This window comes from Eretmochelys imbricata, chromosome 1, assembly GCF_965152235.1.
Source record: "Eretmochelys imbricata isolate rEreImb1 chromosome 1, rEreImb1.hap1, whole genome shotgun sequence".
Taxonomy (NCBI): domain Eukaryota; kingdom Metazoa; phylum Chordata; order Testudines; family Cheloniidae; genus Eretmochelys; species Eretmochelys imbricata.
This window is the reverse complement of record NC_135572.1, coordinates 120,088,331-120,113,784: the sequence shown is the minus strand read 5'-3', so window position 1 is coordinate 120,113,784 and position 25,454 is coordinate 120,088,331. Positions and strand designations below refer to the sequence as shown.

The 25,454-nt window shown below is 43.7% G+C and overlaps 1 protein-coding gene across 1 annotated transcript in view; it reads right to left on the bottom strand.

The window, feature by feature from the left end:
* Nucleotides 1-25,454, bottom strand: part of AFF3 (ALF transcription elongation factor 3) — a 465,059-nt gene that overhangs the window by 21,458 nt on the left and 418,147 nt on the right. The window contains exons 14-15 of the mRNA XM_077810373.1: nucleotides 23,086-23,287; nucleotides 19,756-19,877 (exon numbers count right to left, since the gene is read on the bottom strand). Coding sequence (XP_077666499.1) covers nucleotides 19,756-19,877; nucleotides 23,086-23,287 — 324 coding nt within the window. The remainder of the gene's footprint in view (nucleotides 1-19,755; nucleotides 19,878-23,085; nucleotides 23,288-25,454) is intronic.

Below are 25,454 nucleotides of genomic sequence, written 5' to 3'. Positions count from 1 at the left end.
ATCTATATTACGGTCACTTAGCAATCTTAATTATTTTTGAAAAAGGACGTTTTTTGAGTTTGGGAAATTGTCAAGCTGTCTGGAGTGACTCACAAGCATGGGTACCAACTTCAGGGCAGACTGTTACAAACTAGGGCATAAGCCCCAAACTGGTTGTGAGTTCTATACTTAGATTTCACCAACCAGGTATCAAGAGTGAGCTCTTCAAGCACGATAACAGCCTTAACATGGAGTCACAGACAGTTCCCTTGGGCACTCCGATCTATCACGCCACCCAGGCAAGCCTGCCTTTGTGACAGATGGTCCCTTACACCAAAAATCACAACAACATTCATGTTATTCCCAGTCCCAAAGGACCAGTCACGTAGGTCAATTGCACCTCAGATCCTATATTAAAGACATTGCTTGTAGCCAATCCTATAATAAACTAATTAAAGACTTAGTAACTAAGAAAAGAAATGAGAGTTATTTACCAGGTTAAACCAGGTAAACATACACACACACAAATGAGTTACGGTCTTAGGTCCAAAAGGTAATACAAGCTGCTGTAATGTGCAAGTTCTATAAGTCCTCTAGGGCTAAACAAGGCAAAACAACTTGGGATCTCTTGTTTATGTTTAAGAACCTTCACCCTTCAGAGTTCAAGCAACACAGGGACACAGTTCCTTCTTGTCTGGGATTTTTATTCCTTTTTCTCAGAGTTTAAGCTGATGGGATGAGTCCACCTGCAGATCACTCCTTCATGGGCACTGGGGGGAGCAATCACCATCTTTATTCTTTGATGTTTCACAATGGCTCATTTGGACTCAATGGGCCTTCATGGTGGGTAGGACCTAACACCTTCTGTAGGAAGCCAGCATGTCTGCGTTAACTAATGCTCCTTTCTTGTTTGATGACTTACACAATTACTGATGGTTACAATGCAAACACTTAAAATAACCTTATGCCATGGGCTACAGATGTTATAAGTAAGATTAATACATGCAGCATCCTACAAGCATTTCATAAAGTCTAAACATTAAACAAATTCTTATAAGCTTAACCCCTATTTTAACACCAGTAACAGGCAGGTGAGCCAGGCTGGTTTCAGCTACGTGTTTGTCAGCGTTCAGTGAGGCCCAAGGGCCTTGGCATGAGCTGGCATCTGGTCTGCCAATGTCACAGGAATTTCCCAAGTTTAAATTTTTTTTCCTTTTTTTTCCTTTGATGTAGCTCAGTGAAGACGTAGATTTAAAGTGTTTAGGTCAGCAGGATAGGATGAGTCATAAAGCTACCACTGACAATAACAGGAGTGGTACTGGATCCATAACTGCTGTGGAAACCAACAGAACCAACACTGAGTCCCCTCCCCCAATTAGTCACTGTGCTTAATTTCTTAATAATGAAATGTTGCAATTTGGAAATTTGTTTCACCTGTTTCCTTTATATGCAGCTGGTTGCATACATATTCCAGGAGATTTAATTATAGTTTGGAGGTATGACAACAAGCTGGTTTTAAGATCATGGGAGACTAAGGGCAGGGCTACACTTGCAGATGTAGAGCGCCGGGAGTTAAACCGGCCCTCAGAGACAACAGCAGGGGAAATGCTGCTGTGTGTTCACAATGCCAGCTGCAAGCACAGTGGTGTGGCCACATTAGCAGCTCTTGCAACGCCACAGAGAGCAGTGCATTGTGATAGCTATCCCAGTGTGCAAGTGGCTGCAGCGTGCTTTTCAGATGGGGGGTGTGGAGTGTGACAGGGAGTGTGTTGTGTGTATGTGGGGGGAGAGACCGTGTGTTTTGGGGGGGCAGAGAGCGTGTCAGCATGCTGTCTTGTAAGTTCAGGCAGTGGCAGGGGGAAACCCTGGTATCAGCCCCCAACCCCATCTCTCTCTCTCTCTCTCTCACACGCACACACACACAAATGCCTGCCTCGGCAACAGCAGCAGCATTCCACAGTAATGGTTGCTCTGTGTCCCGGAGCAGAGAAGCAGCCGGCTGTCAGAACAGAGCTTTGAAAGGGGATATCTGCATGCCTGCAACCGAGTTCAAAGCAATGACCAGAGTGGCCACTTGACTTCAAGAGATTATAGGACGTTTCCAGAGGCCAATCACAGTGCAGTAATGCAACGTGTTGTCCACAATGACACCCGGGCGTTTCAGCTGGGGCACAGCAAGCTCTACGCTTCTCGTGGAGGTGGATTACCAGGAGCGCTCCAGCTGCAGAGTCCAGGCGCTCTAAGTGTCTTGCCAGTGTGGACACCTCAGGAGTTAGGGCGCTCGGGGCTGATTTAATGCACTCTAACTTGCAAGTGTAGCCAAGGCCTCAGTAAGGTTAGACAGAAGTAAAATTTGACATGTGGGTAATTTTTAATGACCTCTGACGAATATTTCACACATTTTCTTCAAATTTAGCAGAGCCTTTGCTTTTTGAGTAAATCTAGCAATTTTCAAAGATATAGGTAGGGGAAAATGCTCTATAGTGGGAACTGGTTGCAACGTTAACTGTGCAGAGGAGAGTCTACTGCTTTTCCATAATAACAAAAAAACAAAAAAGAAAAAAACAACATCTTAGTTCAAAATGTTTCTTTTTGTCCCCCTCAATGTGGAATTTCACCCCAGAGTTACAATGATCCCTTTTCCAAGATTGCAGAGCTGGACTAATGACAGTTTTAAATTCTAATACCTCCCAATCCATCACAGCTAAAATACCTCCTGTGTCCATTGAGACCCCCAGATTGTCTTAGTGTGTATGGAATCCTCATGATTGGAGATTTTAAAGATCAGGTTAGACAAACAACAGTCAGAATTGGTCTAGCTATACTGAATCCTGCGTCCGTGCAGGCAGATGGACTAGAAATCAGTGTTTCTCAACCTTTTTGATACCAGGGACCGGCTTGCTGCCTTCCTAAACTGTATCAGGGTGATCTCAGGGACCAGTGCTGGTCCACGGACCAGTCAGTGAGAAACACTGGACTATATGACTTCTTGAGGTCCCTTCCAGCCCTAGATTTCTATGATTCTATGAAACAAAATATGTGATAGCAAGTGGTGGCAGATGTTTGGATTTATCACCTTTTTCACTTGCAAGATCATCCCAAACTCATGTCATTAAAACTTTTATCCCACCATACACCACCATGCATATATAAATTGCATGTATAATTTGTTTGTTTGAAGTGTCCTGACAGCCTGCAAAAGCAAAGTAAGATAATGCAATGTAATTATATTCTACTTATATAGAAGTTAACTGTAAATTGCTCGCTAGCTTGTAACAGCATAGACACTGCTCCAGAGTTATGATTACCAAGTTATTCTGCAGAGTTATGATTAGCAATGAAAGTATTAACATGAGACGTGCATTACTTAAGTAATAATCTCTGCCTTTTCAGGTTCTACCACGATGCACTGAGCCAAAGGGCTTGTCTACTCCGTGGGATAAGGCGCATTGTGGGGGTGTGATTTCTAAAGCACACTAACCTGTTGCTCATGGATTAGTCTGTGCAGACCCTGTTGGTGTGTACTAAAGGTACCCTAGTGCGCTCTAATATAGTACTCTTTCAAGCAGTAATTGTAGGTTACTCCATGAACAGCCCTTCTGAAGTCAATGGGACTACTTGTAGAGCATGGTGCTACCCCACAGAAGTAAGGGTATCAGAACTTGGCACTATTTATAGAGATAGGCCCAACCTGTAAAATTTAGATTTGAATCTGGATCTGAACTTTCCTCAAGTTTCAGAGTGTTGGGAGTTAGAATTTCAATGGAAGCAATATTTAAAACAATTAAATATTAAGTTTTATAGCTAGGTCTAATTCATACAGATTTCACCTATGTCATTTACAGTGACTTTGGAGGGACTGTAAGACTGAATTAACACATATTTTTCTAAGTTGTGATATTGTCCCCAATTCATTTAAGTAGAAAAGTCCATATTCATAAATCCAGAAATCCAGCCCCATTTAGATTTCTTCGAGATATTAAGAGTAAGGGAACGTTTAAGGAAATACGTAGGTGTGTGTCTACAGTGTCAGCACAGGCACACCCTGGGAAGAAGCACTCAACTCTCCACAGTGAAAAATGTGCGTGACTTTCTATTAGAACTACAATTTTGAAATCCAATGCCACAAAACTGCAAACATTGTAATCTGTTTACAAATTTGTATGTTGTCAGAGAGTTGGAAGATGAAATTTCTTGTTAGATTTTATGTAAATTTGCTGTTTTGTTTTTAAGATCCAGGCCAATAATATCATGTTTTGGCTGGTTTAAAATTTTTTGAATGCTTTTTTATTATGGAATCTCTCCAAAACAAGGAAGGGTTGAAGTTTCCTGTTTAGTCTGGGTTTGCAATTTGTACACAAGTGCCTTTTGCCCCTTTAAATCCAGCATTACAGATCATTTAAAAATGATTACGTTCTGAAGTGAAATCTTCAGAATGTTCTGTAGGCTTCTTGCAGATACACTATCTCAGGAGCACGATGGACTATCATGATCTGAAGATTAGCAGCTGTGACACATCCCCAGTGCACCTTACATATTGTCCAGAACCCCTGGACAACTTAATTATTCAGCATGTCTAGCTCAGATCCTGTGCACTTTATATATTATACCTTTCTCAGATGATGCACATGATTACCTGTGAAATTCACAACAGAGTATGTTAAATGTTTTTCTAGTACTACAGACTATTGAGGTATAATGATTTTGAATCTGTATATCTTTTAAGATCTTTTCCATTTACCTAAACTTCATCTGTGACTGGACCTCTCCAATGAGATTTGTGGGAATATCAGTATTTGTGGTAATCTCAGACTTTTTATTCCCATGGATTCTCTCATTTTCCTACATGGAATAAACTTCCTTTTATTTAAGCAATATTTGAGTTGTTGCTTGTTTTGGATGTTGCTGTTGGGAGGCATCCTGAGGTGAAGTAAGAAATCCTTTGATCTCTGAGAAGAAATAAAAGGAAGGTCTGAGCCTAAACCCACTTTGGATTCTTAGCCTAAGGTGTGCCCCTGGGGTTCTCTGCCAGAAGGTGCTTGTAGCTGATCTCGCAATTCAGCATGGGAAAAACTGAAAGACCAGGGAAAGGAAGGCAACTATTTAGGGCTAAAGGGTTAGGAGGTATTAGGCTGCTTATTAAATTGCGGTGGAAGGTGAGTAACAGAAATGGGAGTTTTGTAAAGTTAATTCATGGTCTCCTATTTTTCGGGGGGTTGCGCCTGATTATCTTCTTACTTACACTGGTGTATCTCCATTGACTTCAATGGTGTTACTCCAGATTTACGCCAATGTAAGTGAGAACAAAATTGGCTTTGTTTCTTAGCAGAAGTGTGACTTCAGTTAGTGTGCACAATTAACTTTTTGACCATCTGTTTACAACCTTAGCTGTATATCAAACTTTTTTGTTTCTGAATATCTCAATATTGATATGGCTATAAACTTCTTCAGCAAAGCAGAGATGCGTTACAACACAGACTATATCCCTCACATTGCTCTTTAAAAGGCAACTGAAAGACTGCCAAGCATCGGCGCCAACTCAGGAACCTGGGTGAATTCTCATTGGGATGAGGTGGAATAATGTGCCATTATATGAAACCAGCTCCTCTTGATGAGAATTTACCCAGCTATACTGACTGGGTAGCTCCATCAAATGCAGCTGGAACCAGTTCAACACATTCTCAGTCACATCTAGCTAGTCACCTAGGCAGTGCCATAGAATCCAGTCATTTACAAAATAAAAAACCTCACTGAGGGTTCTGATAGTACAACAAGGACAGGCTTCTTTTTCCACAGTGGTATGCAGATCATTCATAATTTTCAAGGGCAATCTCAGGACCATGTCTGTGGCTGACTCCTGGATTAAATTTATCAAACAATTCACTACTGTCCAGAAGTCCTTTCACTTGTATTACCACCACTTTCTTTAGAAACTTGTCAAAAGCCAGCAGGAAATACAGCATGTCCATTACTTGTTATGTTGCACATGATCACAGCATGAGCTAGCATGGCTCCAAGCATTATAATCACTCTCCTTCCAATAGCAACCTTTTAGAATTTCCGGACTGCTGACAGTCTAAGAATGGTGTTACGACGCAGGTGAAATGCAGGTTTGTGTGTGTGTTTCTCTATGTAATGTATATACGTGCCAGATTACAATGAGTCTGAGAACCTCCCTTTACCATCTTGGTTATCTGCCATCTTCTGTGAATTATATTTAGTCTAGCAGATAATTTAGCAAAAGAAATGTAAATTCATGTAGTCAAAAATGAATCATACAAAGCAAATCAATAAAAGCATTACTTCACAAAATAATCTAGCAGTATTTACAAAAACAATCTCTTTGGAAGTCAACATCATTGGAATTACCAGGTACTACATAGCTTAGATTCCAATACACAATTTTAATTATAACTGCATTCAAACACACATTTTTCATCTATTTTGATATATTGTGTAGTTTTCAGTTTTATTTACATAATTTACCATTTGTACATTATTTCTCGCTGTGCATGGTGCTTTATGATGATACATTAAAAAAGGTAGTAAAAGTTCAATGAACCATCAAAACTGTAGCCAAGTGCATATTTTAATGTTCTTCAGAGATAGCATTACTGAAGTATTATAAAAACCACACTACTGCTTCCATAATGTAAAACAATTGCATGTAATAAAAGGAACTTAAATCATAATTCTAAATGCAGGGCCAGATTCACCTGAGGGTTGTGTACTTTGCAACCCAGGCACTCAGGGGTGGTTGTGCTGGAGGGGGCAAGGAGGGCATTTTAAAGATCTAATCAGAGCTAAATGGAATCCATCAGTACAGGCTGGCCTAGTTCTACCCCTTCTAGCCCTTCCCCAGACATTTTTGAGGTGGCACCAGCAAGCTCTGAGCCTTTTAGGTTGACCGCATTCTTGCACTCCTACTCCGCACAATACCCCACCACTGTCTCAGTGGGGAGATGCTTGATTGCGGTCCTGAGAGGAAAGAGAATGGAGGGGCAGATGTGGCTGCTCTGGGGCTTCCTCTTCCCCATGACCCCTGCACCAAACACAAGTGAGCGGGGAGTGAGATGTGTGTGTGGGGGGAGAAGCAATTTCTCCGCATCTCCCTGTTGCTATTGTCGGGGCTGTGGAGTTGAATGGAGAATTGATTATGTGTCTTTCATCCTTCCTCTTCTTGTATGTGAGGCCCTCAGAGCACGCAACAGCCATCCTGCTGCAGCTACTGCTCTACCCTATAAATAATTAAGAAGGAATTTTTCCCTTAGGTCAGGTTTGACACAGTGTCCAATTTTTGTTTGGGGTTGGGTTTTTTTGGCCTTCCTTGCAGCAATTTGGAGGCCTGATTTTAGGTTAATAAGGAGCAAGGGCATGACTTAAAAGTTGCACTTGAGTTTGTAATTTCATTGCCACTTGCACCTGGTATCCAGTGCAGGTGAAAGGCTCAAAAAAGGCCAACTCTCAGAGATAAACATGAGCCTGGAAGATGACTGGTAGATCCTATTAGCCTGGAGAAAGCAGGAGAGACTTGAAGTCTTCACAGACTGAGGCACCCTTCATGTGGATGCTAATCTTCCCTCATTGGGAGAGGGTGAGAGGATTAAGAGGTGCAAGGGGCTAGGCTGAAGAGGGCCAAACCTGAATATTGGTTGTTTGGTATGGAGGCCATTAAATTTTGCACTGGGCCCTGGTAAATGTAAAACCCTGGGGCTTTTTTGTTGTTGTTTGTTGTTTTTGGTTGCGGGGGAGGGGAGAGGAATCCCCCTGCATTAAAGTTAAAAACTTAATAGAGCTGCAGCCTTTTGCTTTAAAATTCCTCCCAGTGTCTGTGTTTCATGCTCCTGTATGTCCCGATCAATAGATTCTGGACTGGAGCCTCGAGGCCCTGCTGTAACATAAATATTAAATAACAGCAGCAGCACACCGAAAACAAAACTCACATCCAGCATTTCTAATGAACAATAATCTTAAGTACAGTCTGCAGAGTAACGTTTTGTAAATGCTGAGACTGGCTGATAACGTGTTACCTGCTCTGCTGGATCGGACAGGATGTTTGGTAATTTGGCTGAAGGCAGCTTTCACGACTGTCTACTTTATTTGGCTCAAAGGTGCTGTATAAATAAATAAAATGCATCATACTAAGAAAACAACACAATAAACTTTCAGGAGCAGCAGGGCCAGTGTCCTCCAAAGAATACCAGCACAATAGGTTAGGACAAGCTTGTTTATTTTCTAGTGCAGTAAATTTCTACATCAGTAAGAGAGACTCTTTTCAAATATACGTCTGTCACAGTAAGTCCCAAATCCTGCCCTCCTCCTGCAATTCCATTGCACCGGGGAGAGGGGCTCTATTTCAGAAGCGTGTACAGTTTATGCATGGCTGTGTGCCCTACAGGAGGAGGCAGGAACACTACTGGTTCCATTGGCCATTCCCACTATTTAGAATGGGCACAAACAGTGCCAAGGCTATTCAAGTTCTGTAGATGAAGAACTGGAGAAAGAGCAGATACACTCCTGTTCCATAACCTGAGGCAGATTCCTTTCCTTCTGCCCTAACAGAGATCCCCAGGACCTAGTCATCTGGGTACTAACAACAGAAGTTTCCCCTAAGGAAAGTCAGTGGGAGTTTTGCCACTCAATAACATTACAACAGGGCTGAATTTGGCTCTAAGGGTATGTCTACATTGCAACGTAAGCACAGACAAACTCAGGCTTCAGCCAAAACCCCACTTCCATCTACACACAAATCTCTCAGACTCAGGCTCAGACCTATGGACTCTTTGGGGGTATAGGGACCAAATCTGAGTCAAGCTGGGATGAAGAGTTTGAGCCTGCCACAGGGCAGCTGGTCCCTGTGGACAGACTAAACCCAGAGCCCCTGGATCAGAGCAGGTGAGACCAATCCACTAATCAAAGAGGGCTGGGCTACACCTGGATCTATAGAGGTTGCTAGTGGGCAGCTGGAAAGAAAGGACTGAGACAGGCTGTGCCCTAGGGAGGAAAGGCCCACACTGAAGTGGAGTTAGCTCCTGAGGTGGGTCCCTGGAGCAAGGAGCATCTCTGTTGCTCCAAGAGGAGAGCAGAGCTGGTTGAGACTGGGAAGCTGCTAGGAGCTAGAGTGCCAGAGACCCTTGGGAAGGGTGGCCCTGAAGCCTGGGGCCAAGAATGGAGTTAAACTATTTTCTGTTTGTTTGATAACCCTTGTTAAAAGAAATAAACCTCCTAGAAAAGACTGGGTGTGGCAGCGCATGCTTTGGAGCTGGAAGAAGTGACAGACCTGGTAACAGAGCTCCATTGCTGTGCAGGAATTCAACCCGCTTGAATCAGGTCCTGGGAGTCTTCAAAAAGTATTCCACAAGCCCATGGGCCAATTTCCTTTGTCCATTCCATCCCAAGACTCTCCAGTCAACTCAGGTGAAAACAGAAACCACCCCCTTGGGTGTACAGCAGCAGTTCCGTGAGTCAGCATTAACCCTTCCATTGTCTTCTGACCACTGAGCTGCAAACGCACCATCAGAGAGTCTTCTGTGTTTGCAATGGAGACTGAACAGAGCACGCCTTTTGCAAATTGCGCTGCTTCATGGTTATGGGAGCACAGCCAGATTTTGGTGAATCTCTGGTCTGAGGCTAGCATAACTGTGGACTTGAGTAGAAGCACCAGGAATGATCACGCATACCAGCAGACAGTGAAGGAGCCAGCAGCTTTGCAAACCGGTGCCCAGTGCAGGGAGTGGATTAAGCAGCTCAAGAGTGAGAATTGGAAGACCAGGGACCAGAACCATACCTCGGGCAGCTCCCATTTTATGAGGAGTTTGACCGGGTGCTGGGCGCTGCACCCAGACAGAGCCAACTATAGCGCATGATGACCTGCTCAGCCAGGATGGTGCCCTGCTGGCCCCAGAATCCAGCATGGGGACAGATCGGAGCCAGCAGCAGGCACCGACTGAGCTCTGACTCTGTTGCTGAAACTGGTCCCAGAGCAGGCTTTGAAGCAGCAAATTCTGGGTCCATACTTGGAGGAGCTGTTTGAGACTAGCCCTGAGGAATATTCTGCTACTGTGCCTGCAGCAGACACAAAAGGGACAGAAGCCACTGTGACACTGCACCCCATATTCTTCACAGTGATATTATGATATGATTATGACAAATTTTATTACAAATAATTCATGTGAGGTGTCATTGGAAAGGTTATGATTTGCTGAATATGATTATCCTATTTGTATGCATGTATCATTTTTGTATCCAAAGTTATGAATATTGACTATGTATTGCGGATGATACTAAACTGGGAGGAGTGGTAGATACGCTGGAAGGGAGGGATAGGATACAGAAGGACCTAGACAAATTGGAGGATTGGGCCAAAAGAAATCTGATGAGGTTCAATAAGGATAAGTGCAGGGTCCTGCACTTAGGATGGAAGAATCCAATGCACCGCTACAGACTAGGGACCGAATGGCTAGGCAGCAGTTCTGCGGAAAAGGACCTAGGGGTGACAGTGGACGAGAAGCTGGATATGAGTCAGCAGTGTGCCCTTGTTGCCAAGAAGGTCAATGGCATTTTGGGATGTATAAGTAGGGGCATAGCGAGCAGATCGAGGGACGTGATCGTTCCCCTCTATTCGACATTGGTGAGGCCTCATCTGGAGTACTGTGTCCAGTTTTGGGCCCCTCACTACAAGAAGGATGTGGATAAATTGGAGAGAGTCCAGCGAAGGGCAACAAAAATGATTAGGGGTCTAGAACACATGACTTATGAGGAGAGGCTGAGGGAGCTGGGATTGTTTAGCCTGCAGAAGAGAAGAATGAGGGGGGATTTGATAGCTGCTTTCAACTACCTGAAAGGGGGTTCCAAAGAGGATGGCTCTAGACTGTTCTCAATGGTAGCAGATGACAGAACGAGGAGTAATGGTCTCAAGTTGCAGTGGGGGAGGTTTAGATTGGATATTAGGAAAAACTTTTTCACTAAGAGGGTGGTGAAACACTGGAATGCGTTACCTAGGGAGGTGGTAGAATCTCCTTCCTTAGAGGTTTTTAAGGTCAGGCTTGACAAAGCTCTGGTTGGGATGATTTAACTGGGAATTGGTCCTGCTTCGAGCAGGGGGTTGGACTAGATGACCTTCACGGGTCCCTTCCAACCCTGATATTTTATGATTCTATGATTTGTATTTCAAAATGTAGTTACAAATGAACAACATCCACTAAGCAAAAGGCTCTCAGTCTAGATGGTTCGCTGGGAAGGGCCCATTCAGGTTCATGAGCCATTAGGAAGAAACAATAGGCCTTAGGAGAACCTTATCTCCCACCTGGGGAGCCTTCCTGAGGATACTACAGACAGCCTCTGAGTAATGGCTGGTGTGACACTACAGGGACATGTGACCAGGTCACCTGGTGCTGGACTCCATCTTGGGATGTCAGTATTTTCCCACTGACTGGTGTGGGAACCAAGCTTTGAAACAAAGCATTGCCGCCAACTTTCCCTCTAATTTTTTATATCTATGTGCGGATTGAATTTTGTTATGTGCACCAATATGGAGGTGATGTGTGGCAGGGGTGGGACCAAGGGGTTCGGAGTGTGTGTGGGGGGTGCTCAGGTCTGGGGTAGGAGGCTGGGGTATGGAGGGGAGTGAGGGCTCTGGGGTGGGGCTGGGGCTGAGGAGTTTGGGGTCCAGGCTGCCCCAGGGGATTCTCCCCAGCCCTCTCCACTCCAGCAGCAGCTCCAGGGCCGGGGGAGAAGTGCCTCTCCCCACGGCATCCCTGCACACCGCCAACTTGCTCCCCTTCCCGCCTACCTCTTTCCTCTCCCCAGATCCCTGTGGCTGCACACCTGCGTGGCCCTTTATAGCCACCTGCGTGGCCCTTTATAGCCACCTGCGCGGCCACACAGCTGCGCAGCTTAGAGGGAACTTAGGTTCCCACCATATGCAAAAGCTGTATAAGGCAGGGGAGTGACATCACCGTGGTTCTTCACTGACTCCCCACCCAAAGAGACTCCTGGAAACACCTGAGGAACAAAGACTGAACTGGGGGAAGTGCTGGATCCAGACTAAAGGGATTTTAAGCCTGTGAATGGAACACCTAGGGATTCCAAGCTGTAAAGCAAGTGCAGCTTGCTCCTTAAGAACCTGCAGCCTGCTTGTACCATCTCTTAGGGTGAGAATTTTCTATTCATATCCAATCTTGTAGTATATTAAGTTTAAAGAGCGTTTTCGTTTATTTGCTAAGTAATCTGCTTTCATCTGTTTGCTATCCCTTATAATCACTTAAAAGCTATCTTTTGTAGTTAATTTGTTTTTGCTTTGTTTAAAACCAGTGTGTGGGAGTCATAACTGAGGGCAGAAAGCTGTTGCGTATTCCTGTCCACATTGAGGGATGGGGCGAATTTCATGAGCTTACACTGTACAGTTCCCTGTGCAGCGCAAGATAGTATAATTTGGGGTTTACCCTCCAATGGAGGTGTGTGCCTGAGTAGCTAGGAAGTTCCCTAATTGGAGCCTTCCCATGCAGGACTGGTCACAGCGTCTGCATGTAACTGCAGCTAGGTGTGTCCCTACATGTGGTCTGGGCAGCTTGTCACAGCTGTACAGTGTAAACGGAGCCCAAACTGGTGGGTCGGGGGAGCTCAGTGGTACCCCAGTTCCAGGTGGTACCCTGGGGGGAACCCGTCACAGCCACCCCTGAGCCTGGTAAGTTTCTGGCTCCATGCTAATATTTATTGATACCATAATGGGAGGAATTTCTACTCTATGAACCAATGCAAAAGTTATGAGAGACCTAGCTTAGCAGTATGTATTTGCTAGTAATGGATTGTAGTAAAGTACACCTTTAAAGAGTATTTTTACTGGGAAGGCACAGATTTTTGCTAGGGGAATTCCTATTTCTTAAAAATAATAGCATTACACAGCTGTGTCTTTAGGTTTGCTGCTATGTAAACACTCAAATGTCTATGGAGCCGCCTGGAAACAGAGAACTCTGGGCGTGTGTTTGAGGAAATGTTTTCCATTTCCAAATCGAGTCCATTTCAGTTAGAGGTAATTCATGCCGCCCATAGGTGACAAATGACTGGGGTTTCAGTTTTTGTCCAAAAATGTGCTGGCTGTGGGGTGGAGGAAGGCTGTGGAGGTCTGCATGTTTGCACGAAGCCATAACAGGGTAAGCCAGGTGGAAAGCGAATGCAGCATCCTGTTGATTCTCTCATGAATTCTGAGCCAATCCTGGATGCTGATAGTTGAAAACTTTTCCTGAAGCAGGAACTCCACATAGGTAACCATGCTGTGGTGAAGGATGTATGCTTCAGGGCCACCTCGGTAGCTGACCAGCCCACTCCACTCATAGATATTCAACCACTATACATTTGACTGCATGTACTATCACTTTCCCACCAGCAGGATGGAATAATATTTCCCTTTGCCAACATGGCACCACAAGAACAGTTAAGTCCTCCAGAATGTGTAAGGCCTGAAATGATAGAGAAAGCTTTGTAGCAAGACCACTGACCATTCTACCCCAAACCCAAACAGTTATGCAATTTTTTGTAAAACCAAATGAGCTTAGAATTTTTAACTTACCATTGTCTCTGCACTACTTTAGTTGAGATTAACCAGGCTGTATCCAGGAAGATTCTGTGGACTGAAGCATCCCTCTCACAATATATTGCAGTTCAGTTGTGAAATGGAACACTTTATGTCCTTGAAATTCCACAAGAATTATTTCTGCATTCCTCCATTGAGCTATGTGAGACAATAACCCTGTTTCTTGTCCTGCAGGCTCCTGGACCTTACCTGGCTGCTGTACCTCCCCACCTTGCCCTCAGCGCAGCACAAGCCTGGCCCAACATACCTTCATGGACCATTCCAAAAGGAAGCATTTCTGTGATGAACTGATGGTTGAAGTTTCGGAGAGGGCCAATGAGCAGGTTCAGTACCAGAAACAGAAGGACTTATGACTAGAGAAAGGGCATCCGAGAGGCAGGAGAAAAGGCTGAGGCTCACTTCACAGCTTGAGGACAGGGTTTCAGCAAGGGAGCAGGCACTTGCTAAACAGTTCCTGGAACAGGAAGGGCGGTTAAGGGAGGAGGACAGAGCTCAGCAGAGAGAACTATTTAAGTGACTCATCTCCATCATGGATGCAAGAGTAACGGCTCCTGCTGCCTCTCTCACACCATGGCATGGTTCCTCTGTCACGTCCCTTTGGTCTAGAAACAGCTTGGAACACTCCGTATCTGAGTGGCCCATGCAATTGGGCCCCAGGAGCAGCTGGGCAGGGCAAACTAAACCCCACGCAGCCCTCCGTTCTGACTTCCCCTCCTGTGGACACCTGAACCCCCCTCCCTGGTACCAAGCATATGGAAAACGGGGAAAGAAGAACTGGGGGATAGGGGACAAGAAGAAAGTCAAGGAAAATGTGGGCCCCTTACTGAATGAGGGTGGCAACCTAGTGACAGAGGATGTGGAAAAAGCTAATGTACTCAATGCTTTTTTTGCCTCTGTCTTCACGAACAATGTCAGCTCCCAGACTGCTGCACAGGGCAGCATAGCATGGGGAGGAGGTGACCAGCCCTCTGTGGAGAAAGAAGTGGTTCGGGACTATTTAGCAAAGCTGGACGAGCACAAGTCCATGGGGCCGGATGCGCTGCATCCGAGAGTGCTAAAGGAGTTGGCAGATGTGATTGCAGAGCCATTGGCCATTATCTTTGAAAACTCATGGTGATCAGGCGAGGTCCCGGACGACTGGAAAAAGGCTAATGTAGTGCCCATCTTTAAAAAAGGGAAGAAGGAGGATCCTGGGAACTACAGGCCAGTCAGCCTCACCTCAGTCCCTGGAAAAATCATGGAGCAGGTCCTCAAGGAATCAATTCTGAAGCACTTAGAGGAGAGGAAAGTGATCAGGAACAGTCAGCATGGATTCACCAAGGGCAAGTCATGCCTGACTAATCTAATTGCCTTCTATGATAACTGGCTCTGTGGATGAGGGGAAAACAGTGGATGTGTTGTTCCTTGACTTTAGCAAAGCTTTTGACACGGTCTCCCACAGTATTCTTGCCAGCAAGTTAAAGAAGTATGGGCTGGATGAATGGACTATCAGGTGGATAGAAAGCTGGCTAGATTGTCGGGCTCAACGGGTAGTGATCAATGGCTCCATGTTAAGTTGGCAGCCGGTATCAAGTGGAGTGCCCCAAGGGTCAGTCCTCGGGCCAGTTTTGTTCAATATCTTCATTAACTTTCTGGAGGATGGAGTGGATTGCACCCTCAGCAAGTTTGCAGATGACACGAAACTGGGAGGAGAGGTAGATACGCTGGAGGGTAGGGATAGGATACAGGGGGACCTAAACAAATTAGAGGATTGGGCCAAAAGAAATCTGATGAGGTTCAACAAGGACAAGTGTAGAGTCCTGCACTTAAGACGGAAGAATCCCATACACCGCTACAGACTAGGGACCGAATGGCTAGGCAGCAGTTCTGCAGAAAAGGACCTAGGGGTTACAGTGGACAAGAAGCTGGATATGAGTCAACAGTGTGCCCAAGAAGGCCAATGGCATTTTGGGACGTATAAGTAGGGGCATTGCCAGCAGATCGAGGGACGTGATCGTTCCCCTCTATTCGACACTGGTGAGGACTCATCTGGAGTATTGTGTCCAGTTTTGGGCCCCACACTACAAGAAGGATGTGGAAAAATTGGAAAACGTCCAGCGGAGGGCAACAAAAATGATTAGGGGACTGGAACACATGACTTATGAGGAGAGGCTGAGGGAACTGGGATTGTTTAGTCTGCAGAAGAGAAGAATGAGGGGGGATTTGATACCTGCTTTCAACTACCTGAAAGGGGGTTCCAAAGAGGATGAATCTAGACTGCTCTCAGTGATAGCAGATGACAGAACGAGGAGTAATGGTCTCAAGTTGCAGTGGGGGAGGTTTAGGTTGGATATTAGGAAAACCTTTTTCACTAGGAGGGTGGTGAAACACTGGAATGGGTTATCTAGGGAGGTGGTGGAATCTCCTTCTTTAGGTATTTTTAAGGTCAGGCTTGACAAAGCCCTGGCTGGGATGATTTAGTTGGGGATTGGTCCTGCTTTGAGCAGGGGGTTGGACTAGGTGACCAACCTAGAATATCAGAGTTAATTCCAACCCTGATATTCTATGACATGCAGCAACGTGGGGGGTTCTGTCCTGTTTGCACTTTTCCTCTACTTCTGTTTCGTTTTGGAAATGTTGTTTTGTAACTGGTGTTTGGGTGTTGTAATGGCAACCGCTCTGCTTGGCAATGGGTGACAGTTGTACTGTTTTAACACAAGTTTACAATAAAGTTTTTTATGTCATCAGGAAAGTTTATTGCTATCCCTGCACCTCATCATACAATCGGTATTGAAATAATCAAGCTAAACCCATGATCAGGAACAATGAGGAAGTACGTACAGCAATCCACTCTTCAATCACTTCCTTATATGAATCCATACCGTGAATCATCCCACCCTTTTTGTAAGTTGTCATATCATTCATAACTACGTTGCATGGCAATCAAGCCCCTATCTCTCCCTAGCACTGACACCCCCCGAAACCAAATAGCTTCAACCCCCACAAGCACGTTCATAGAAGTACTAATCTTCCTCTTCCATGGGACCATGCCAGTCCATAATGTGGGAGCACAAAGCATCTCTGTTGCCCAGGTGCATCCAGCTCCAGCTGTGGTAGCCGCACTTGCTGGCTGAGTGTACCGATTCAGTGGCCCCTTGCTTCTCATAGGTCCATTCAGGGGGAAATGGCTCACCTCTGGCTTCAAAGATTGTGTAGAGTACAGCAAGCTACAGTAATGCAGACAGCATTGATGCCACTGGCATCCAAACAGGTCTGTGGGCATTTCCAACAGTGCCTCATGCGTGTGTCTTTACCCTGGAGGGCTAAGGCAAGCTACTCAAAACTCCAAAAATGTAAGCTTTCTTCATGTGAAAGTTCTGGACCCACTGCTGGTCATCCCAGGTCTGCATGACCATGTGATTCCCACCAGTCTGTGCTTGTGGGCCTGTGCCAAAAGCGCTGGTTTATGCAGGGAGCATCAGCGGCTATAGCGAGTGTAATGAGCAGCATCAGCCGCTGGGAGCTCTTCCCTCTTCTGCTTTCTTGTCCTTCTCCTGCTCCAGCCAACATGCTCTCAGGTGCCTTTCCTGGGTAAGAAAACGCCGTCGAAATGTCCACCAGTGTGTCATGGAAGCTCTGCCCATTTCCTGACACAGCAGTGAAAACGCAAGCAAGAGAACTTCTTGAAAAGGGGTCTCCTCCATGTTGCGTGGCAGGCTGTGCTGGCAGGCTGTTCAAACTTCCTGTAATGTGCAGGGTGGGCAGGAAACCTTTCCCACAGTGTACCACAAGCAAAGGGCTAGAACAGCCACATTTTGGGAGTTTGAGATGTGGTTGGATTGACTCGAGTCTGTGTGCTGAGTGTGGACGCCAGAGCCCTCACTGTTTCAAGCCCAGACTAAAAAATTCTTAACATAGGGTTGAGAATTAATATAGACACTCAAACCTCAGGTTCTCTAACACAGGTCAGCTGACTTGAGTCCCACTAACCCATGGCTTACATTGCAGTATAGACATACCCTCAATGTTATTACACAGCCTCTAAAATTCTCTCTCTTCATACAGTAGTATAAGTCTCAAATGGCTAAAAAATCCTGTACATCTAACTGAAGTACACAAACTGGAAAACAGTAACCCCATATATCTTTTATATGTCACTTGTATGCCTGATGTGTCAGATTCATAGATTCCAAGGCCAGAAGGGACCGTTGTGATGATTTAGTCTGACCTCCTGAATAACACAGGCCACAGAACTTCCCAAAGTAATTCGTAGAGCATGTCTTGAAGCATATTCAGAACATGGAGGAAAACCATGGAAAGCAGGATTTTGCTTGCCATTTTAAATACTTTATTTTATGCAAATACAGTATCCACAATAGGTACTTTGCTAAACAAGATACTTTTCACTGACCTACTTGTGATCCAATTTATTATTAGATACAACTGTTTTCAGTGATCTGAAGAAAACAAGTTGGGAACAAAGTGAAGAGTTCTTGAGTGGTTGAAACAAATGAGAGTGGGTTGTTTTAAATCAGATATGTGCAATTTAGTCTCTTCATACTATGATCTCTGATTAAAACAGACAGTATAATCCAAGGCTGGATTACTGTAATTCAGAGTTTTGTGCTTTAACAGATGAAATTTTCTCTGGACATAATTTTGGGGCAAATGTTGTCATTAGGGGTACTACAGTAGGTTCAAAATTATGTACTGCATTTCCTCAAATCCCATGATGTGGTACCATAGGAATCTGAAAAATTCTGTTTGCCATCTTTAATTTGATCTTTCTGATGTGTGAGTCAATTTTGTTGATTTTGGACATTTGCAATCAGTCTAATCCACAACATTTTAGTGACTTCCATACATAGCAATTTGGGATCCAAGGTCAAGGGCTTCTGGTGATACATAAACAAAGGGCTAAGATGATAGGTGTAGAAATCCTTTACTTAGAAATATCAACTGCCTATTGTACTATTTGTAAGCACAAAATTAAGATATATTTGATTTTTGTTGCTTATCTAATTCAGCTTTTTAGATTGCTTTAATTTTTTTATTTTTTATGGGCTGCAAATTGCTTAGGGACACACTGCATGGAAGGCACTACACAGGAACAGTTTTTATTGTATTTCTCTCTCTGAAAAGGTTAAGGAGTTTTATTGCAGATGTCTGTCGGAAATCTCACATGTATCACTAATGGAAGAAGCAAGTGATAAAAGCCTCTGAGTTGATAGATTTCAGAGTAACAGCCGTGTTAGTCTGTATTCACAAAAAGAAAAGGAATACTTGTGGCACCTTAGAGACTAACCAATTTATTTGAGCATAAGCTTTCGTGAGCTACAGCTCACTTCATCGGATGCAGATAGAGATAGTGAAAAAAGCAGTTTTAGCTCCTGTGACAGCATTCTGGAAAAAACACTGTTTCTTATCAGCAGGTTGAGGAGGAATCAGACTGAGGTACAACAGTTGTATTGTAACTGTTTCTGATTGCATTTTGTCTTCTAATCCATACTGATGAGCTGTTTCCCGGGGAAAAGCAGTCTGGGGAGGCGGCTGCAATTTACACAGTATCACACCCCTCATATTCAGAAAGGTAAATATACGAAGATCAGGTCATTACAAGTCAACATGTCTATTTGAACCAATGGGAATTTAAGCTTTATTTTGATATTTAACATGGTAAAGTACCTTGAAAAATGAAGAAGCAATTTTAAATCCTTTAAATGAGAGATGACTACAAACTGGAGCCATTTTAAAAATCTGCTGAACTATAAGGAGGGATGGGGGATTTGAATAAACAGGGTCAAACGCCTTTGGTTTTGGCTTTACAATACCAAAACCAGCACAATTCCTCATTTTTCCTCGCTGTGACTATAAATAGCAAGTGACCTTGTTAAAAAACACAATGAAACAACACAATCTCTGGATACAAATATATTTCAGGCTCAAGAAACAAAACAAAATGACCTCTTAGCAAACTTGATGGTGTACAGTCCTAGTTCAGTGTTTGGAGAAGTAGATGTGTAACTTGCAGTAACAATAACAGGAATTATACAATTTGTTCAATTTACAATGTAATGTGCTGAAATATATCTTACTATGATGGCATTGGCCATGTCTGAGCTCCTGTTGGGCAAGATTTATTTTTATTTCATAAAAAAACATTTGCACTTAAATTGCTTTTTTAAAAAAAAGGCATCTGTACTTACATATCATCAAAGATGAGCTTTGTTCTGCAGTCTTTGTGTGCCCTGGATAAAGATGGCCAAGACTCTGTTTGGGAGTGTGGCTTGTTGCAGAGAACACTTTCTGAATTGATGTGAACTGCTTTCTAGACAACAAACAATACAGAACACATTGAGAAATTGATCATTGAGTTAGAAATAGCAGCTAATAAACTATGAAAATTTGACTGCATTGTGCTGTAAATTGCAAGTTAGTGTGCTCACTATTTCAACAGGGAGTACACATAACTAGCTTGTCACTGATAGCCACAAATTCACAGATATTGCAGGTAAAGGGCTTTAGAATTTCAGGTGATATGCAGAAGAAACAGAACAGAATTATTAGCCACTAGCTGAAGGGCCATAACACGATGAGTGTCGTTATTAAATCATAGACCAGCTGTGGTTATTCTGCACGTCAAGCCACGTTTCAGTGTCCAAACTGTTTGGGGTTTTTTGTTTTGTTGCTGTAACTTTCCACCAGTTTGGGTTGTTATTATTATTTGACAGTAACTGCAACAGAATAAAATTCCTTCTGCTTCAGACAAAAGAAGGAAATGGAATGAAGGTCTCAACAGAAAGCTCCATGATCTAACCATCACTTACTGCCTAGCTTTCTCTGTAAGTAATCTACACGATCAGTTGGTCATGGCAGCTAGGCACCAGATGGGCAGATTTGCTAAAACAAAACCAACCGTGACATTTACAATTCATGAGCTCTCAACTTCTGTATGGGACATCCAGATCAGTTCAGTGGGATAATTTTCAGATGAATAACCAGATACATAAAAATTTTATTAAAGGGATTATTAAAATGTTGACCAAATGGAGCATTTTCAGGCTATGCAGAAAATCAGAGTGGAATGCATTAGCTAAGGGTGTGGATCATAAAGCAATCACTTTTTATTTCTAATTTCCAACACATTTATCTTTGAAGGACTTTAAATTATTTTCCAGATATCAAATAATTATAACTCTAAATGAGTTCATAAACCAGCCTCTAAACTTAGGTGTTTAAAAATGTACATTTACGTCATGATGGAAGAGAAATTGGTCAGTCCAATATATTAAAAATGCCTTTTCAAGGCCTTGTATATAGCCTATTTTTCAAATACTTAATTTTGTTTATTTCTTTTTATTAAGTGTGAGAGACTCTAGAAACACTTACCTAATTTAGAACAACATATTTAAGACAAAACATCTCAAAGTTAGATCAGAAATGTTTACTTTTTCTCCCCACCTCATTACCCGCCTTTCTTCCACCGCAAATCTGCCTTTTTGGAACAGGCCAGTTGCCCCTGAGCAGAAGTGACTTGAGGGGTTTGGGCTAAAGTTCAGTTTCCTGCTGTGAGGTGTAGGCTCTTGAAGCCTGTAATGCAGAGGTGGGCAAACTATGGCACGTGGGCCCCTCCTGCCCGGCCCCTGAGCTCCTGGCCTGGGAAGCTAGCCCCCGGCCCCTTCCCCACTGTTCCCCCCCACCGTGCAGCCTCAGCTCACTGTGCTGCCGGCACAATGCTCTGGGCGGCGGGGCTGCGAGCTCCTGGGGCAGCGCAGCTGCAGAGCCTGACCTGACCCGGTGCTTTGTGCTGCATGGTGGCGCGGCTGGCTCCAGCCGGGCGGCGTGGCTGTAACGCCGCCAGCCACCGGTGCTCCAGGCAGCGCGGTAAGGGGGCAGGGAGCGGGGGGTTGGATAGAGGGCAGGGGAGTTCGGGGTGGTGGTCAGGGGGTGAGGGTGTGGTTAGGGGTTGGGGCGGTCAGCGGGCGGGGAATGGGGGGCGTTGAATGGGGGCAGGGGTCCCGGGGGGGCCGTCAGGAAGGAGGGAGGGGGTTGGATGGGGCGGCGGGGGGCAGTCAGGGGTGGGGGTTCCGGGGGAGGTCAGGCGACAGGGAACAGGGGAGGGGATGGGGCACGGGTCCCGGGGGGGGGGCAACAGGGAACGGGGGAGTTGGATGGGGCAGGAGTCCCGGGGGTGGGGGGCAGTCGCCAGTCCACACCTGGCTTTTTGGGGAGGCACAACCTCCCCTAACCGGTCCTCCATACAATTTCCAAAACCCAATGCGGCCCTCAGGCCAAAAAGTTTGCCCGCCCCTGCTGTAATGCATCAAGACATTAATAATAATAAAGAATATATTTGGTGAAAATATTCAATACTTTCTCTTATTATTTCTTCTTCCTTTTCATGGAACGTATAATGGCTAAAACCTTGTTCTCTATGCAGGAAAAGATCATGCAACAGAATTCCTCATGTAGTTTCCTATGGCTCATTTCACTGCTGAAGAGGGAAATGCTGAGATTAAGCTCTGTTCACAAAACCGACCAATTTTGTGTCCTCGAAAGGCTGCAGATCTCTAGGGACCTGCTGAAGAGCAGGATCATCCACATGAAGGCACTGTTCCTCTAATCCGTCATTAGCCCCCAACAGGTGCCTCTTGACTGCATGGCAGCACAGCTACCTGGGTGCCACTCTACCACAGACCCACTTCACCTACCTGAGGTGTTCCAAAAATGAAACGGGTGTGCACCAAAGCTATTGTCGAGTCCATGATTATTATTAATTTTGGGGCGGCACTGGTGGGAAGTCGAGCATGGAGAGTGCCCATTCCCCTTTCCCATGCCCAGAGCCTCAACTCTGAGGAGGAGCCTTTGATGGAAGGGGAAGAATGATGCAGCAGGAGTAGCACTCTTTATTGTTCCCTGTATGTGGAGCTTCAGGGTTTGCACTGGTTTTCTCCACAGAGGAAATATTGGGTTGAGCTTCCTAGTTTACTGTTCATTGGGCTGATTTTGCATTCCTTTTACTCCTAAGGCTCCTGTTTCAGGAATCTAATGATTCAAGAAAGGCAGGATTGGAGCTCTTGTCTATTTTGCCACCTCTGTCATTTCATGCACAGGTCTGTTCATTTATTGGAAATATATTTATGAGGAAAATGATTTCAGGCATGCAAACACACACAATTTCAGTTCAGAATGCCAAGATCAGCAGCATGTTTTTTCTTGTACAACTTTTCTGTTTATGGACATCTGAGTTGCAAAACATGAAATTCCTTACTTTTTGCCTGTTCTTTACTTCTTGCAAATTTTGGTTGTGTACTTACCTGCTCTGTGGATTTCCTTCCACCTCCTATTTTTCAGGTCATTTTTAATCCTGTTATGTCTTACCATTTCCCCAATGGAAAAATCTTACTTAATGGGACATTCATTATTATGTTCCTTTCCATGATATTCTGCAGAAATATCAAGGGCTGTATGAGCAGTGATACAAAGAGAAGAAAAATCAGCTGGGTTTTATACTATGATCAACAACATAAACTTACATTGCAGTCTGCAGGATGTGGCTGTGGCTGGATTTCACTCTTATGTTTTTTGCTGGAGGACATGGAAGGTAATAGGCTGCTGCCATTAGGTCTACTGGAAGAAGTTAAATCATCATTGGAATATTTGTGTTTTGATGCATCAGAGAGGGGTGAGATGGGAGACCGAAGCATTTTCTCATTTTTATTTATTGGTATCGCCAAGCTGGAAATGGAAATTACAGTAATGGAGTGTCACAAAGCTGGATTTGAGAAAGGTAAATGTTTTATATATTATCGAAACTTTGAATTTAAAACCTGCTGGCAGGATGAAGTCTACTGATGTCTGGAAACAACTTTATAGTATCAGGACCAAGAGTTCATTTACAAATTTGGATCATGTTTCTTCTCTTTCCCTCCAGGGTAAATTGTCATTCTGGGGTTACTATAAAGTCCATGTCAAAGTGCTTGAAAAAATAAGGAGATAAATGGCAATTCCTCACTGTCTTTTAAGGGTTACTTGGAGAAGGAGATGAGGCTCTAAAGTGTAAGTTTAGGTTATAGAGTCCTATTTCACAATAACAGGTGACAATTTACAAGCCATAGCAATAAAACCATATGTGAATTAAACAGGGAATGTGCTAGAAGACGATTGGGATGTCTCTGAATTCAATGACCAGGCCTTGGTCATTCAGTTTACAGTAATTTGGTGCAAGTTCTGAAGACAAAGAAATATGTGCTAGTGTAACAGACAAAGAAAAGCATTCTCACAATGGAAACAAGGAAATGTCTACTGCTGCATCTTCTAAAAGGGAAAGCTGTGTTAGAGAAGCCATTTTTTAGAGAAGCCACAGATAGAACAACAGGTGGCAACAGTAGCAATAAACTGTAAAGAAACTTTTCATGTGCTAATTTGAAGATACTTAAATGAAAAATTAAAGCAACACATAGAGTATACATTTTTTTAAGAGCAATAACTTTGCATTGAGCCTACATTTGTGATTAAGAGTAGACAGAATATTTTAATACAATATGAAAAGGAGGACTTGTGGCACCTTAGAAACTAACCAATTTATTTGAGCATAAGCTTTTGTGAGCTACAGCTGTACAGTGGATACAGACTAACACGGCTGCTACTCTGAAACCTGTTAATACAATATGTTTCCCTGCCACATTCTCTTCAATCCAGCCTATTCCTTTGTAAGGACATTTCTCACTTCTTTACAGATACAGTATCAGAAACTACACCCTGAATGTCCTTGCAAAAGTGAATATGATACAAAATACACTTTGTTTTACCACATCATTTCAGAGAACAGAACTAATTAAACATTTGGCTCCCAAACACTTGTTCATTTATCTTACGAGTTTTTAAAAACTTGAGGTGGCAGAAACCATAGCTCACTATTAGAACTTTTTAGACCTTCATCGGCTCATAAGGCAGTACTTTTAAAGTGTGGCTAAAGGAATTTTTTTTTCAATGGCTTACACTTCTTATGAGAGGGTCAAGGTGAGCAAATGTCAATAGTGATTTTTTGGTAAGAAAAACAACAGATTTTATTGTTAATTTTGAATGTTTAGGAGCCCCTTGCTGATGCTCCAACTTTATTTCCTTTTTTCAAATGGAAGCTTTGCCCTGGTCAGCTGGGTTCATACATCATTATCAGGGGGGTGAGGCTAAAGTAGCCTGAAGAAGCTACATCTGCTTTGAAGTGCAACAGCACTAGGAAGGATGGTCAAGTTGTTAGGGTACTAGCATGGAATTCAGGATGACCTGCGTTCAGTTCTCTGCTGTATGAGTTACTGTATGACCCTGGGCAAGTCACATAGTCTTGCTGTGCCTCAGTTCCCCATCTGTAAAATGGGGATAACAACACTGCCCGACCTCACAGGGATGTTGTGAGGATAAATACATTAATGATTGGGAGATGCTATGGTAATAGAAGCCATATAAATACCTTGGAGGGAGGGAATTGGGGAGTGAGGGAAGGGAGCATTTAAGAACTTATTTGTTGTCTTTTTGATATACAATTGCTATTGGAAACCCTGTATGCGTTACATGTGACACACAGCACTTTTAGAAGGTGTGGAATTAACCCCAGGAAAAAACTGGCTCAAACAATGCTAAACATGTCAGACTACGACAATCATTTTGAGAATGTATGTGATGTAAAATGTAGGATACTTTGGTAATAGCATACATGGAATAGTATACATGCATCCAATCAACCACAATAAAATACACTACTACATGTGAAATTTTTACTTTATGTAATGTATCTGAGTTATAGGATGACAGAGAAGCTGAATGTATATTTTTGAATATGCAAAACATGTTTGAGATTGTTCCTTTGCATTTGTTTAATATTATAAATAAGAGCTGTTCAGTTCCT